The 14,480-nt window shown below is 62.5% G+C and overlaps 2 protein-coding genes across 2 annotated transcripts; one reads left to right on the plus strand and one right to left on the minus strand.

Annotated features, from left to right (window-relative positions):
* Positions 1–173: 173 nt before the first annotated feature.
* PEX13 (Peroxisomal membrane protein PEX13) lies at positions 174–6,315 on the plus strand (the record flags this gene model as incomplete). The annotated part of the gene is made up of 7 exons (XM_062775327.1): positions 174–531; positions 598–851; positions 912–1,611; positions 2,258–3,083; positions 3,121–4,249; positions 4,301–6,193; positions 6,310–6,315. The coding sequence occupies exons 1-7, from the start codon at positions 315–317 to the stop codon at positions 6,313–6,315; spliced, it is 5,025 nt and encodes a 1,674-aa protein (XP_062631311.1). The 5' UTR covers positions 174–314.
* A 167-nt stretch (positions 6,316–6,482) lies between these two features.
* SPBC1683.03c_4 (putative MFS-type transporterc) lies at positions 6,483–14,445 on the minus strand (the record flags this gene model as incomplete). The annotated part of the gene is made up of 10 exons (XM_062775328.1): positions 6,483–7,217; positions 7,373–7,587; positions 10,389–11,516; positions 11,554–12,050; positions 13,284–13,472; positions 13,514–13,633; positions 13,672–13,952; positions 13,992–14,140; positions 14,197–14,311; positions 14,344–14,445. 10 exons carry the CDS (start codon positions 14,443–14,445, stop codon positions 6,483–6,485), a joined length of 3,531 nt encoding a protein of 1,176 aa, XP_062631312.1.
* Positions 14,446–14,480: the final 35 nt, after the last annotated feature.

The raw sequence follows: 14,480 nt of genomic DNA on the forward strand, positions 1-14,480 counted from the left end.
TTGATGACGACGCTGACAAAGGGCCGACACGGTGCCGGGTGCCGAGGCGGTGAGGCGCACGCCTATTTGGGCGCCCAGTAGCCATTTCAGCGCGCCTAACTCCATCTCCGGCTAAGTGGGACCCAACCCCGCCGAGCCGACGCCGCCGCCGCCGTCGCCGCTTCCTGCCCCAAGATCTGCGTCTTTCCTTCCCTTCCCTCTTCATCGACAACGACAACAGCGACGGCGACGGCGACAGCGACGACATCAACAGCGACAGCGTGACGCACGCCGACGACAGCACAGACCTACACTTACCCCCCGCCCCACCACCCATGTCCTCCCTCCCACCCAGGCCAAAACCTTGGGAGACAAAAGCCGCGTCTTCGCCGGCAGTAGCGACCACATCCACCGCGGCAGCCGCTGCCGCGCCGACTGTGCCGGCCAGCGCGTTCGACAGCGCGGTCGCGACGAGCAGCTCGACCGCGCCGGCACTGCCTGACCGGCCGGCGGGCCTCGGCACTGAGGCAGGCGCGATGGTCCCTGCGGGTGGTGAGTCGAGTCGGCCGCGCGCGGCTGTGGTGTGGTGCCCGAACAAGCTGACCACGGTACCTACAGGCTACGGCACAGGCGCATACGGAAACCGCTACGGGACCACAGGCTACGGCATGTCGTCCATGTCGCCCTACGGCGGCGGATACGGCGGCGGGCTCGGCGGGTACGGCGGCATGTCGTCCTACTCGTCGCCGTACTCGCGTATGGGGGGCTACGGCGGCATGGGCGGCTACGGGTCGTACGGCGGCATGGGGGGATACGGTGGCTACGGGGGTATGGGAGGGTACGGTGTCGGTGGGATGGGCGTGCCCGGCGAGGTGAGTGCTAAGGGCGTGGTGGGGCCGAGGGAAGGCGTGCATCGGTGCTGACGACCCCAGGGCTACCCCCCAAACCTCACGGCGTCGATGCAGCAATCGACGGCCCCGGCGTTCGCGGTGATCGAATCTCTTGTTACCGCGTTCACATCCCTCGCCCAGCTCATCGAGTCGACGTACATGGCCACCCACTCGTCCTTCTTCGCCATGGTCGGCGTGGCCGACCAGCTGGGCAGCCTTAAAACGTACCTGGGCCAGGTGCTCGGCGTGTTTTCCATTCTCCGCCTCGGCAGACGGCTCATCAACTGGCTGCGAGGCAAGAAGAATGGCCCGCCCGAGGGCTGGGCCAACGAGTGGTCGGCCGCACTCAACGACGCGGGCCTGCCAGGCGGACCAAACGCACCGCGCCCCTCGGCAAAGCCACTCATCCTCTTCCTGCTGTCGGCTGTCGGCCTTCCTTGGCTCATGAGCAGACTGGTCAAGCTGCTTATCGCCAACCAGCAGGCGCAGGCCGCCGCCGCCGGCAACCTCCAGCCTCTCGACGCCAACGGCAACATTGACCCCACCAAGCTCACGTTTGCGCGTGCACGCTGGGAGTTCCGCCCCAGCGAGGAGTGGGAGCTCGCACTCACGCCCGACGAGATTGTCGCCGTGCTCGAGATGCGCGAGGGACAGAACGGCGCCCAGGGATGGTGGCGCGGACGCACGCGCGACGGCCGCACCGGCTGGTTCCCCGGCAACTATGTCGAGGTTATCAAGAAGCGTGATGTGCCGCCGCCGCCTCCTGCCCCGGTGCCAGTGCCGGCATGAGAACAACACCACAACACAAGGAAACCGGGCCTGACAGGCGTGACTCCATCAGTTACGCTTGCCGCCGCGCCCGCTGTAACAGTACGGGGAGATGGAGATGGGGGTTTGGGCCGACGTGACAATGTGGATTCAGTTCAGCGCGCGCTCACGACTATAAGTCATAGAAAACTTTTGTAATCACGATTGCATTGGCGTAGGGAGAGACCTGAGTAGGCAGGCATGAGCATTCCGTGCATGCCGAAAGAGGGATAGCGGCGGAACAGAGAGCCGCCTAGAAATGTCGAGGTCAAGGTCGAGGGCCAAAGTCGCCGCCGCCGCCGCGAGGTGTCGCGTGCCTTGTTTAGTTTCGGCGTAACTATAAAGTCACGTTTGTGATCTCATCGCCGTCCATCACATTGTCGACATTACACACTCACTCACTCTCTCTCGTCACTCGACACCCTTCTACGCTCTCTACAGCAGAGGTGACGACGGCAGCACGCAGCAGCACCCCTGCCTTGCTCGTCACCTCGGCAACGACGCCATGTCGACAACAGCCATGCCGCCGCTGCGGCTCTCCCCTCGGGCCGTGCTGCTCTCGGCCGCAGTAGCCATTGCAGCGTACGCGCTCCACCGGCTGTCCGTGCTCGGCGCGCTCCTCGTACTCCCGCTCGTTCTCAGCTTTGTGCTGGCCATCGCCATCGCGGCCGTCGTCACCAGGGCGATCTGCACTGACGATGCCGACGCACCGACCCCCGCTGCGCGCCAGCGGGCCGCTGTGCGTCCTTTGGCCTTTACGTCGCCGGCGGCATGGGCGCGCGTGCAACAGCGGGCCCGCGACGAGGCCGCCGGCATCGCATTCGCCAGCGTGCATGGGCTCGACGACCCGACCGTCGCGGCACGCCTCGACGCCGTCCTAACCCTCATCCGCCAGAGCTTCATCCTGCCGTGGTACCAACGTATCTCGCCATCGCCCGCCTTCCCCGACTCGATCGAGAGCACGATCCGCTTTGCGCTCGGCGAGGTCGGCCGCTCGGCCGAGGCGGTCGACTGGCCCACGGTCGTCGTGTCCCGCATCCTGCCTATTGTCACGGAGCACTTTCAGCACTATCGCAGCATCGAGCACCTGAGCTCGAGTATCGCCGGCGCGTCGACGACCACCTCGCTGCCCCTCCCGTTGCCCCGTGCATCGCACCCCGCCCTCGCGCCGCTGCGCAACTCGGCGCCAGAGACCAACCTCCCTTCGATCGAGGAGCACTTTCGCGACCACGTCACCCGCGCATTGAAAGTGCTCCTGCCGGCAAAGGAGCAGACCGAGGTGGTGAACATCATTGTGCGCGAGGTGGTCCTCGGCGCGGTCCTCATGCCAGTGTTCAGCATGCTCTGCGACAGCGACTTTTGGAACAGGCAGATCAACGAGCAGGGTGGGAGATATCTCCGGGAAAAGTAGGTGGGGGTGTTGAGGCGTGGCTAACGCGCACAGGAAGCAGGTCAGCAAGGTGTTGTCTGCACTCTCGACGGTGCCCATCTCGCCCGTATCTGCCAAGGGGTCGACGCCACGGAGACAAGCCACGGCGTCGATCACGGTACAGTCGACGACCAAGCAGTTTGACGAGTTTATGCGGTCGATTCCCAAGCTCAAGACGCTGGGCGAGGCACGCAGGTTGCGCGCCGACGTCGATCGCGAGCTGCGTACCGCGCGTGGGGCGCTGAAGCGTGCCGCTGGTGAAAATGAGGAACGCAGGGAGAAGGCCACGCGCAGGGCGGAGCGCTACATTCATCGTTTGGAACGAGCACGCACGCACATCGACAGGCGGATCGTTGCGCTCTCGGGCGGCGCCCCAGTGTTGTCGCCCAGAACAAGCGTGTACCCAGGGACAAGCGACTCGCCTCTGGCCGGCAAGTACAAGGCCAACCTGTATGGGATTCTCTCCGATCCGTCGTCGCTCGCCTTCTGGCTCGAGTACATGGAGCGCAGGGGCCGGTCACACCTCGTGCAGTTCTGGTTAACAGTTGAAGGGTTCAAGGACCCGCTGGAAGCCTCGGGCCAGGACCTCGCGTTGACATTGGCCAACGAGGACGGCGAACCGCGCAAGGGCAACAACGACAACACGATCGGCGACGATATCTCGTTCCTTTACTCGACCTACTTCTCCACGCTCGACCACAAGATCAACGTGCCATCCAAGCTGGTGTTGGAGATTGCCGAGCTGTCGTCCCAGACCGGGCCGCTGTCCCCCCAAGACGTGAAGCGGGGGAAGAAGGCCGTTTTTGAGGCCCAAAAGGCTGTGTACGACCAGATGGACGACGAGGACTGGCCCGCGTTCCAAAAGAGCGAGCTGTATCTCAAGGCTGTGGCCGATTTGAAGAACAACACGGCGCCAAGAGTGAACAGAGCGGCCAGAGCGAGTTCCCACAGCCCGCTCGGCACACCGACGACGCAGACGGCTAGCCTCATGCCCCCGGATCAGCGTAGCCAGCGGCGGGCGTCGGACGTGTCATCGCCAACGGCGCAGCGCAGGCCATACCTTGTCAACGGCAACTTTGCCCCTGCTCCCGTGTCAGTCGCTGCGTCGACATCTACCGCCGCGCCGACATTTGACAGGCCCATAGTGCGTCGGGTACCAACGCCCGAGTCCGCCTCGCGGCCACTATCGCCCCAGTCATCGGCTTCCCCGCTAGTGACGACACCGCTGATCATGACCACGCCGCCGCCCCCGATGATCCACCGCCGGTCGACCCATCTTGACTTGTTGTTTGGCGTGGAGGATGATGCCGCAGCAAGCGAGGAGCGCAACCCGCTGTTCGCAGACGATGGCGACGACGATGACGAAGAGGCGCTTCTTGAGGCACAGCGCATCGAGGCCATCCAGGCGGCGTTAAACGAGATCATCGCGTCCGACGACATGACCTCGAGCCAGACCCTCCTGCCGCCAGTTACCCCGCCAGAGATTGACACGGATCCGCTCAACTCGCCATCAGCTTCGCTGATCCTTGAGTCACCAGACAAGCTCGACACCTCTGCGTCCCTCATCATCGAGCCTAGCCAGAAACACCCTCTGGCTGGGAGCAAGCTCACTTCACGGAGTGCTGAAGACTTGAAGGCGCCTGGTAGCATGGCTGAGAGGCCATTGCTTGGCAGAGGCAAGTCGCAGCAGGACGCCTCGGCAGCTCGTAAACGGATATACCGCCGTGGCAGCTTTGGCGATGCCCCCAACCACCGACAGAGCAAAAGCATCTTTGACGACTCGCTGTTTGACGAGGCTGTGGAGACGACTTCGATTCTTGACCCTGACCTTGACGACAAGGACCATGACAAGGTCCGCCTTGCTGCGCCAGGCGACATGCAGCTGTCGATCGACATTGGGCGGTTGAAGAGCAAGATTCGCGAGCTGGCCGAACAGGACGCCATCCTCGAGTCACTCATCCGTCAGGCCGAGCTCACGGGTAATCAAAAGGAACTCAAGCTCCTTCGCAAGTCACAGTCTTCGCTGCAGAGGGAGAAGCGCACCGCCGAGTTTCAAAAGTCGCAGTATGAGCAGCAGGAAGAGGCCAACAGGCTTGTACCCGGCCGCACGCACGTGTCGATCCCGAGCACTGTTGTTGTGGACGACGAACATGACATGATGCGCCAGGTTGTGCGATACCAGGTGGAGATTCGGCAGGTCGGAGACGACGGCCGGACGCTGCTGTCATGGGTTGTGCTCCACCGCTACAACGAGTTCTGGGAGCTTGACCGGGCTATTCGCGACTGGGCGGCGCACGCTGGCAACTGGAGGCTCACAGACGACCTGCGCAACAAGGTCGTCGAGATTCCCGGGAAACGCCTGGTGCCGAGTATCTCGTCGAGCTTTGTCGAGTCGCGTCGGGCGGGTCTGGAGAAATACCTTCAGTCGCTGTTGACCTCTGCCCCCATCTGCGACGGCTACCTCCTGCGCAACTTTTTGTCACTGTCGAGCGGGGCCGACGCATCCGCGGCCCACGCCCTGTCCAACAACATCACGGCGCAGAACATTGTCAAGACGCTGTACAAAACTGTCGCGTCGTCGCTCGACGACCAGCTCGTCCCGTCCATGCTCGACCTCATGTCGCAGTCGCTCCAGCGGCAAATCTCCGAGGTGGCTGTGGCTGGTGGGCGCGTCGCCGAGCCTCTTGCAGGGTACATGCCGACGGCTCTCAAAGCCGGCGTCGCTGGTGTTGCCGCACCGTGGATGAAGCACGACGCGAGGACACCCAGCGTGACGGTGACTGCAGACCACGCCATGGGCGAGGCACCCGAGCTCCCTACGACGTCGGCCCTGCCCGTGACGCTGCAGCCGCTGGAGGGCGAATCGGCCACAGGCTCATTCACCACGCCAATCTGCGACCTCTTCATCGAGGTATTCGACCTCAAGGAGAACAACTGGTTGCGACGACAAGCCATCGTCATCATCCTGCAGCAGATTCTCGGCGGCACGATTGAGCGCAAGTTTCGCGACACGTTCCGGCAACTTACGTCGCCCGAAAGTGTTGACCGTCTGCTGGGCGGTTTCCAGAACAACATGTGGCCCGGCGGGGTGCGGAGAGAGTCGACCCCTCCGCGTACAGTCGAGGAGAAGCACGAGACGAGGGTGTCTGCCGCCCGCAAGGTGACGGCGTTGATGCCCGACGTTGCGGCCAACATGATTGGCAGGTCTAATGCTCGGCGTGCGGCCGGGAGGATGTTTGGTGCGCTGCAAGACCAGCGACTGAACCAGCAACTCATGCTGTGTGTCCTCGACGAGGTGTTTAAAGCGTTGTTTCCGCAGGGACAAGGAAGATAATTGCATTTGGGTTATACTATGGACTAGATTTTAATGTGTGCTGCTAGCACTTGGGGGCCGCCTTGCGAGTGGACGGGGTGCGAGCGGCATTGGCCTTGGCGAGCGCGTCTGCGTGTTTGGCATCGTCTTCGAGGCGCTTGATCTCTGCGCGGAGCTCGTCCACACGCTGCTGGTACTCTGGGCTGGTCTTGTAAATGAACCCAGGGGGCATCGGCGGAGTGTCGTCGACAACACTCGGTACCACAGACGCGAGTGACACCGTCGTCTGCACCGCCGCTGTGGTCCCCTCGGGGTCATACACCGGCGGAGCACGGTTGGCAGCACCCAACACACGCGCGGGCCACCAATAAGCAAGCGGCACGAACGCAAGCCACAGCGACACGACGTCGAGCGCGAGGAACTGGGCGTCTGGGTGGCGGAGGTATCCTTTATACCCGCCGCGGAAGAGGACGGTGCGGTACGCCGTGCGCTGGAGGAGCCAGAAGAGCGCCCAGCCGAGCGCGTACGCGAGCGGGCGCCACGACGCGGCGTCGGCGAACAGGCGGCTGTCTTTACGCGTGCGGAGCATGAACGCGGTGTAGAGTGTCGCGAAGAGGACGAGGGAGACGAGTTGGCCCAGCAGGCCGATGAGGTAGAATGCCTCGCCGGTGGCCCGGGCGCCGGATGGGACGAGCGAGCCGATGAACCCGCCAAGGGACTGGAGGAGCAGCCACAGGGCGTCGGTCCACAGGAAGACGTGCAGTACCTTTCGAGTGCTCCACTTGCGCGGGAGGTACGCCTCCGCGCCGAGGTGTTTGACGAGGTGCGCGAAGACGATCGTAATGGCGGGTGTCATCATCCAGGCCTGCGCGTTGGCGTGAGCGTGAGCGTGGCATTCATGTGCGCCAAATGCGCGAGACTTACCCCGACCCAGTGCAGGATCGCCATGCCGACGAACCCGCCCGTCCAGTGCGGTCTTGCCTGGTACAGCGTGCGTATGAGCAGCCCGCCACACAAGGCCCACGCGCCGAGAATGGCGGGGAGCAGGCGGTAGTACGGCCACGCGACGGTGTTGCATGTGTATGCGAGCGCCAGGAGCAGCCAAAGCCCGAGACACACGCCCGCGCCGTACTGGCTTGGGATGTAGCGCAGCTGGTTGCACGCGTCGGCTGAGGGGTCGGTGGTCGGGTCGGGGCAGGTGCGGGCTAGGGCTTGGCCTGCGACTACGAGGAAGATGTAGACGGTGCGGAGGGTGCGCATGGTATCGCTGCATTGTGGGGATCTCGATCCGCTGCTCAGCGCAACACTTTATGCATCGTCGCTCGAGACATGACACGGCCCCGCCAAGACGCCCGCACGGCCACCAGTGCGCGTGCTGGTTTATCACACGAGAGAGGAGACGGTACATGGCGTCATGAGCCGGGTCCGCGGGCACTTGTTGCTTGACGACAATGCACAGGAAGAGGCGTGGTTGTGTGGCTCGGAGGATCCGAGAAGCATGGGCCTGTCCTGCTCCGACCACCAAGCCTGTCTCTCACGCAGCGCAGGCAACATTCACACGCAGATAACACTGCATTCCGCTCCACTCTGCCGCCCCGTGTCATGCCCCCGCCCGCCTCGGCTCCGCCATCGTTTCCGCACGCGGTCATGTGCCACATCTGCGTGCACCGCCACATCCGTGGACTCATGACTCGTGCATTCCGCACGACGCGTCAGCGCGTTGGTGTGTCGGTGGGCTTGGCGCAGTGTGCGATACGTGCATCCAAGTACTGTACAGTGATACTCCCTAGCTGTCTACACTGTATTCGTGTTGGCCGGCTGTGGGTGCAAGGGACGCAGCGAGGCCGGCGCGCGCCGATCATGCCGCCACACAGTGCTCATGAGCAGCGCCACCCCCACTCCTGCATCCATAATCACAGCCGTACTGCCGGGACGGGAGGTACAAAACACAACTGCAGACTACAGGCTGTCTCGCTCAACCTACACCCACCAATTATGGGATGGGAGAGTGCGTGCGCCACATCACGCCGCCGCCCTACCCAACTCTAACCTGCCCCACGTCGGCGTCGGAAACGGTGTGGCTCAGAGTAACAGTCCACACCTTGAACGACGTCGAAAACTGATCCATGGAAGCCTCAAGTGTTGCCGGGTTACCGACCATGCTGATGTCGCCGACTCTGGACCGCAGAGCAGGTGTGGAGTGGATGAGGTACCGGGCTGCCTCCTCGCCCTGCGTGTCGAGCTCCTTGAACCACAAACCCAGGTTCATCATCGTGGAGTAGTACGACTCGCCAGAATGCTCAGGCAGCCACGTGAGGTCGACTTCCACCCGTTCTCCGTCCGGCGTGTTGGGCGAATACTTGAGCACAATGCGAGCGGGAAAGTCGACGCCGCGAGTACCGCCGCAGATCTTGAGGAGGGGGTCGAGGGAACCAGCCCAGGGGGTCTGCCCGGCGCCGTCGCGGTTCATGACATCGATATTGAGCTCATCAGTGCCCTTTGTGCCATCGCCAGGGCGAGCGGTTGACAAGAACTCGCCAGGACGGTCGCTGAAAGCCCCGTAAATCCACACCGATGTAGTATTGGGGGAGTACGAGGCCCACTTCTCCCAGATTGACTGTAGTAGACGGGGGAGAATCGCGACCAACGCCCTTTGGAAAGTGTAGATTGTGGTGAGGCGCACGAGGCTCTGCTCATCCTTGCTGGGGGACAGGAGGAACTCGACGACGGGCTCCCTAGCCTGCAGCAACAGGTCGGGGTCGCCCAGCGTGTCATCGAACTCTCTGACGTAGTCGTACGCGGCGGTAAACGATTCACCGGGTGTCTGACTAGGCGCCTCGAGCAGTCTGAGCCACTCTGCCATCCCCGCGGCACCGGTCACTGCTGGCATGCCGATACGCGCCGGCGTCAATGAGGTGAGGACAGTGAGGTTCTTCTTGTTGGTGTCTGTGACGTCCATGGTAGGCATGTAGATCAACACTACTCGCGCGGGGCGGTCGACACCAACGACGCCGCCCGTGGCAGTGCACAGCCGGGTCCACGTCCCCTCTACATGGCTGAGGAGGTGGGTTTCGGTCCTGTTGCGAGGGATCCGCCCCGAGTTGGCCAGCGTTGTCGAGGACACATATGTTCCCCAAAGGCGACGGCCGCGCGAGGGCCGGTGCCGTCGTCGACGACGTAGACGAGCACAATGCGGAGCTCAAGGGCCAGGCACCACAGCGTGGGCTCGAAGAGCAGCTTGGAAGTTAGGAGACTCAACGTCCTGATGAAGTCGCTCTGCTTCGCCTTGCTCGCAACAATGGCCGGCTGGGGCGTGGGCGCGCCGGCGGTCGTGGGAGGGTTGCCAGCGGCTTGTTGTGTGGGCGGGACTTGCTGGGTTGGAGGTACTTGCGGCGTTGTGGGGGCTGCCGGGGCTGGTTGGACTTGCCTGATGGGAGGCTCATCCTTGAGCGGCGTAGACGATGTGCAGCCCATTGCAAGACACGAGAAGGGGGGTGTGAGGAGGAGGATGCGGAGCAAACTCTTACATATACTTTGCTCGCTGGGGACATGCTGTGTGCATCGCGTACAGTGAGAGATTCCAGCCTCACTGGAGGAGGTGGTGGAGAGGTCCAGCGCCAAGCCACGGGCATTGCAACTGCCCGTCGTGACGTCAAACACGAGGAGCCGCGCGAGGACGAGCGGTGAGGTGAACGGCATACAAAGCTTGCTTACCCTCAGAGTCATCGCCTCGACAACAGCCTCTGGAGGTCTGGACCTCCCTGGCCGCGTTTCAAGGCAGTCACATGCTAATAGCCCTGCGTGTTCCGTTGCTTGCCCAACAAGCTTTGGCAAAGCGATGCAACCTGCCTCCGAGGGTCAAGCTGTGCCAGATAAGATTCAGCCCGATATTAGTCAGTGCGGTAGTCTTCGTCACACGATACAATGCATGGAGCCCAAAGTACAGCTAACTAGTATCCTCAAACGGCACTCGTCTTCTCCGCCCACGGCCGGTCGCTGGGCAGCTGGGCAACCCCGCGCTCCTCGCTCGCCCCCTCCTCGTCCTTCTCAACATTCGGCATCTTCTCCGGTTTGAACCACACCACAAACAGCAGCCCAATGGCCACCATGACTCCCGAGGTGAAGTAGTACCCGTGAGCGTAGCCTGCCCAGACGTGTCCAGGGACGCCGCCGCCAGTGGGGAGCAGTGCCCCCTGTACCGCGATGCCGATCACCCCGCCAATCTGGTAGATGACCGCTGCAAAGCTCCCGCCGACGCCGGCAAACTCGCGCGGGAATGACTGGATGATGGCAGTGTTGGTGCCAATGTAGTTTGTCATTTCGCCCGCGGTGCCAATCATACCGCCGGTGAAGATGTACTTCCAGTAGTCGCTCATGTGGCGGCCGCCGTTCGAAAAGGCCAGCAGGATGCTCCCCGTGAACATGAGCAGACTGGCGATTGGCTGCACAAAGCGCGGCTTGAGGACGAGGCTCGGGAACCAGTGGAACACGGGTCCGACAGCAATGGAAATGATCCCCATGGGGAGGATCTTGACGGCGGTGATGATGGGTGAGTCGTGCAGCTCGTCCTGGAACCAGGTGGCCACGCCAAGCTGGTACGTCGAGAACCACAAAAAGCCGCTGCCAGCGAGCAGGATGAGCGGAAAGATGTTGGGGAACGACCAGATGTTGCGCGGGAGCAGGGCGTAGCCTTCTGGCCTGGTGCGCTCCCACACCACGAACACGGGCACAAGCACAATGGAGATGACGAGCGGTGCGATGAAGATTGCGCTCTTCCAGCCGTCGACAGTCGCCTGTGTGAACGCCAGAATGAAGAGCACCATCATAGCCATGAGAATAAAGACGCCGCCGAGGTCCATGCGCTTCCACTTCTCCTTTGCGCTGGCGCTCTTGGCGACAGCCTCAGTCGGCGGCATGAGGACGAACGCAAGGACTGCGAATGGGATGACGAGGACGGCGATGAAGCGAAAGTACCATCGCCAGTCGAGGAGGAGGAACAGTCCAGCAAGGATAAACGCGGATGTGTTTCCCAAGGCGCCGGAGATGCCGAACATGGAGAGCATTTTGGCCTGTTGCGTGCTCTCGGGAAACATTTGGACTGTGGTGGGGTCAGCTCGCCCGAGCTCGGTACTCACCGATCATGTTGACGCTCGTGGGGATGGCGAGAACACCCGCGCCGGCGGACAGCGCACGGAGCACGAAGAAAGTGTACTGGTCCTTGACGAAGCTAATGACGAGGTAGAACAGTCCGAGACCGAGGAACCCGATGACATAGACGATGGAGGGCGGGTACAGGTCTGCGAGGCGGCCGGCGAACAGCAGCGTGGCGGCAAACGAGAGCGAGTAGGACGTGAGGATCCACGGCTGGTTGCCCTGCTCGATTTGGAGAGAGGACGCGATCGGCGCGGTCATTAGGAATGCGGCAGCCGTTCCCGCCGAGTCGATGAACTGGGACAGGCAGAAGCAGAGCATGAGGACCTTTTTGCGGCCTTGAGCGAGGGACGCGAGCGAGTTTGGCGGTGTGGGAGCGTCGTCGTCGGCGTCGGGGAGGATGGTCGGCAAGCCGGCGACGACCGACGCGGGGATGGGCACCGGCGCCGGAGCGTCTACCTCGTCGACCTCACCCTCCTCGCTTTTCTTGTCGTCGTCCTGGACATCGGCCTTGTCCAACGTCGGAATGGAGACGGCCTCGGCTGCCAGCCGTGAGTCAGCGTCCGTGCTCATGGCGATGAGTAGTCAAGAGTAGCAGTGACAAAGTGACAGCGCGACAGAACAGCGACAGCTCACACCAGTCACCCCGCTCACACCTCGGGACTCTATATCAGGCAACCACCTCGCTAAGCCGTCTTTTTTGTGCTCTTCGCCAGCGGCGCCGGTGCCAAGCGCGAGCGACCAACTCACACCTCGCGCCAATCTCGTCATCCGGCCGGCGTTGCTCGTTCATTCCCTGCTCTGCGCCGGGCCTAGCCGTCCGTCCACCCGCCCCCAGCCTCCCGCATGTCAAATGTCGTCTCTTCGGCCCACGCGAGGGATGTCTTGCGCGCACGCCGTATTATTGACAATCACGCGTAGGGCACGAGTAGTTTAAGGCGATTAAAGTGTGCTAAGCGAGGCTTTATGGCGGTTAAAGGTTGTGCCTCAGGGGTTTGAGGCAGGGTGGGATCTGGGCCGCGGCCGGGCTGGAAGGCCACCTGACTGTCCATCTCTGCGTGCTTGCCGCCTCTTTCTGCGTCTGCATGCATGCGTGCAGTGTACGAAACTGCACGCACACATGCATAGACACTGCCTGCTTCTCTGCCAAACGCACACCGCTGCTGGGAGCGTGCAGGCGACACCTCCTAGCCACTCCCAGCCAGTCCACGCCATTCCGAATTTCCTTGCCGGCATGGCGCGATCACGACGTGCTGCGTATCCGAGCCGAGCCGGCCGGCCGGCACGGCGGTCGGTGTCGTCGGCCTTTCTCAGCTCGGCTGGTTCCGATTCCGGGATGCGAGGGTGCAGCGGTGTGTGTCGCGCCGCACAGCGCCAAGTCTGCATGCAGCCAGCACGAGCGCGGCACGCCCAAGCACGCATATCAGCGGCGACTGCCCCGCTGGCGAGCAAGGCGCGATCCCGAGTGCGCAGTGACAGCGGTCATGCGCGATATCGCTACACAATGTCACTATCTCGCGCACTTAGAGACCGATGAGCCGAGATGGCGTCGTGGCTGCGTGCATGACTGTACATGGATTGAACTCTATACTCTATAATCTATTGTGGTTGGGAGGCCGGTGTCGCTAACGCTCATAGTACATGCCTCGCTTGCTAACGCTCATAGTACATGCCTCGCTCGCGCGCCGCCATGTCCCCCCCATGTCGTGCGTACAGCTCCAGTCCCTCAGGCTTGGGGCCAGTGAGCGGGATAAACTCAGATCCGGGGCGGGTGGGGGGCCGCGAGTCCTCGGTGAGGATGCGTGACGGCCAGAACCACGTGAAGAGCGAGATGGCGATGAGCACGGGCACGCATTCGAGGACGGCCCAGTAGGCCTCGTGCGTGGCGAGGTAGCCGTGCCAACTGCGCTGGTCAGGGCTGCCGAGCTTCCAAAGTAGACTTACCCCTGCGAGAACTCGACCATTCGGAAGGTGTTACGGATGAGGAAGCAGACACAGTTGACTCCCAGGACGTAGTTGATGGGCTTCCACCCTGGGTGGCTCCAGAGTGCCTCGTCCCGGCGGCTGGGCGTGAGAGACTGCTAGCTACTCGGCCCACTCACACTCTCAGAGTAAAAACGAACCACAGCACCGCAAAGATGGCATAGCTGACCAGTTGCGCGATCAGTCCGGCGAGGAGGAGCTTCTGCCCCACGCGCTGGAGCTTGGGGTCCTTGTTGGACGACAATCCGCCGCCGGCACCCTGGACGAAGAATGTGCCAATGTCGGACAGAACAAAGATCCAAGACACGGCCCGAGGAGGGATGAACATGTGTCTCCGGGCATTGATGTGGCCCGCGATACGGCCAAAGAGGACGTAGTTGGACGCGATGAGGAGACACGGCTGCGGTGTCAGTTGCAAGGCTTCTACGCCGCGACTCACTGCTAGGATGATGAGCAGCTGCTGTAGTCCGAATCCAATGTCCCAGTGTAGGCGGTCATGGCAGAGGACGCGGATGGCGATACCGCCCGCCATCATGCCGGTGCCGATCAGCAAGGCAAGGAAGTACCATCCGCGGAAGATGAGCAAGTCTGTGTGGCAAAGATCGTCAGCGCCGATCTCCGCCACCAAGTGCCACGTCACGTACTGAAGATGAAGATGAGCCCGCATAAGGAGTATGCACCACATGCGATGATATTGAGCAGACGGTTCGGGACGTAGCGAAATCCATTGCACTCGTCGTGGGGTGCGTCGTGCTGTTGCTGTCAGTTGTGCGCGTCGGGCAACGACGCACGTAGGGGTCTGTGGAGCACACGACTTTGTCGTCTGCTGCCACTGTTGCGGCGAACAACAGAGCGAAGGTGAGTACAACCAGTGGTGTTGATAGACGCGACATGGTGGATATCCAGTGAGCGCGGCGCTTGATATGCA

This window comes from Vanrija pseudolonga, chromosome 6 (genome assembly GCF_020906515.1).
Source record: "Vanrija pseudolonga chromosome 6, complete sequence".
Taxonomy (NCBI): Eukaryota; Fungi; Basidiomycota; class Tremellomycetes; order Trichosporonales; family Trichosporonaceae; genus Vanrija; species Vanrija pseudolonga.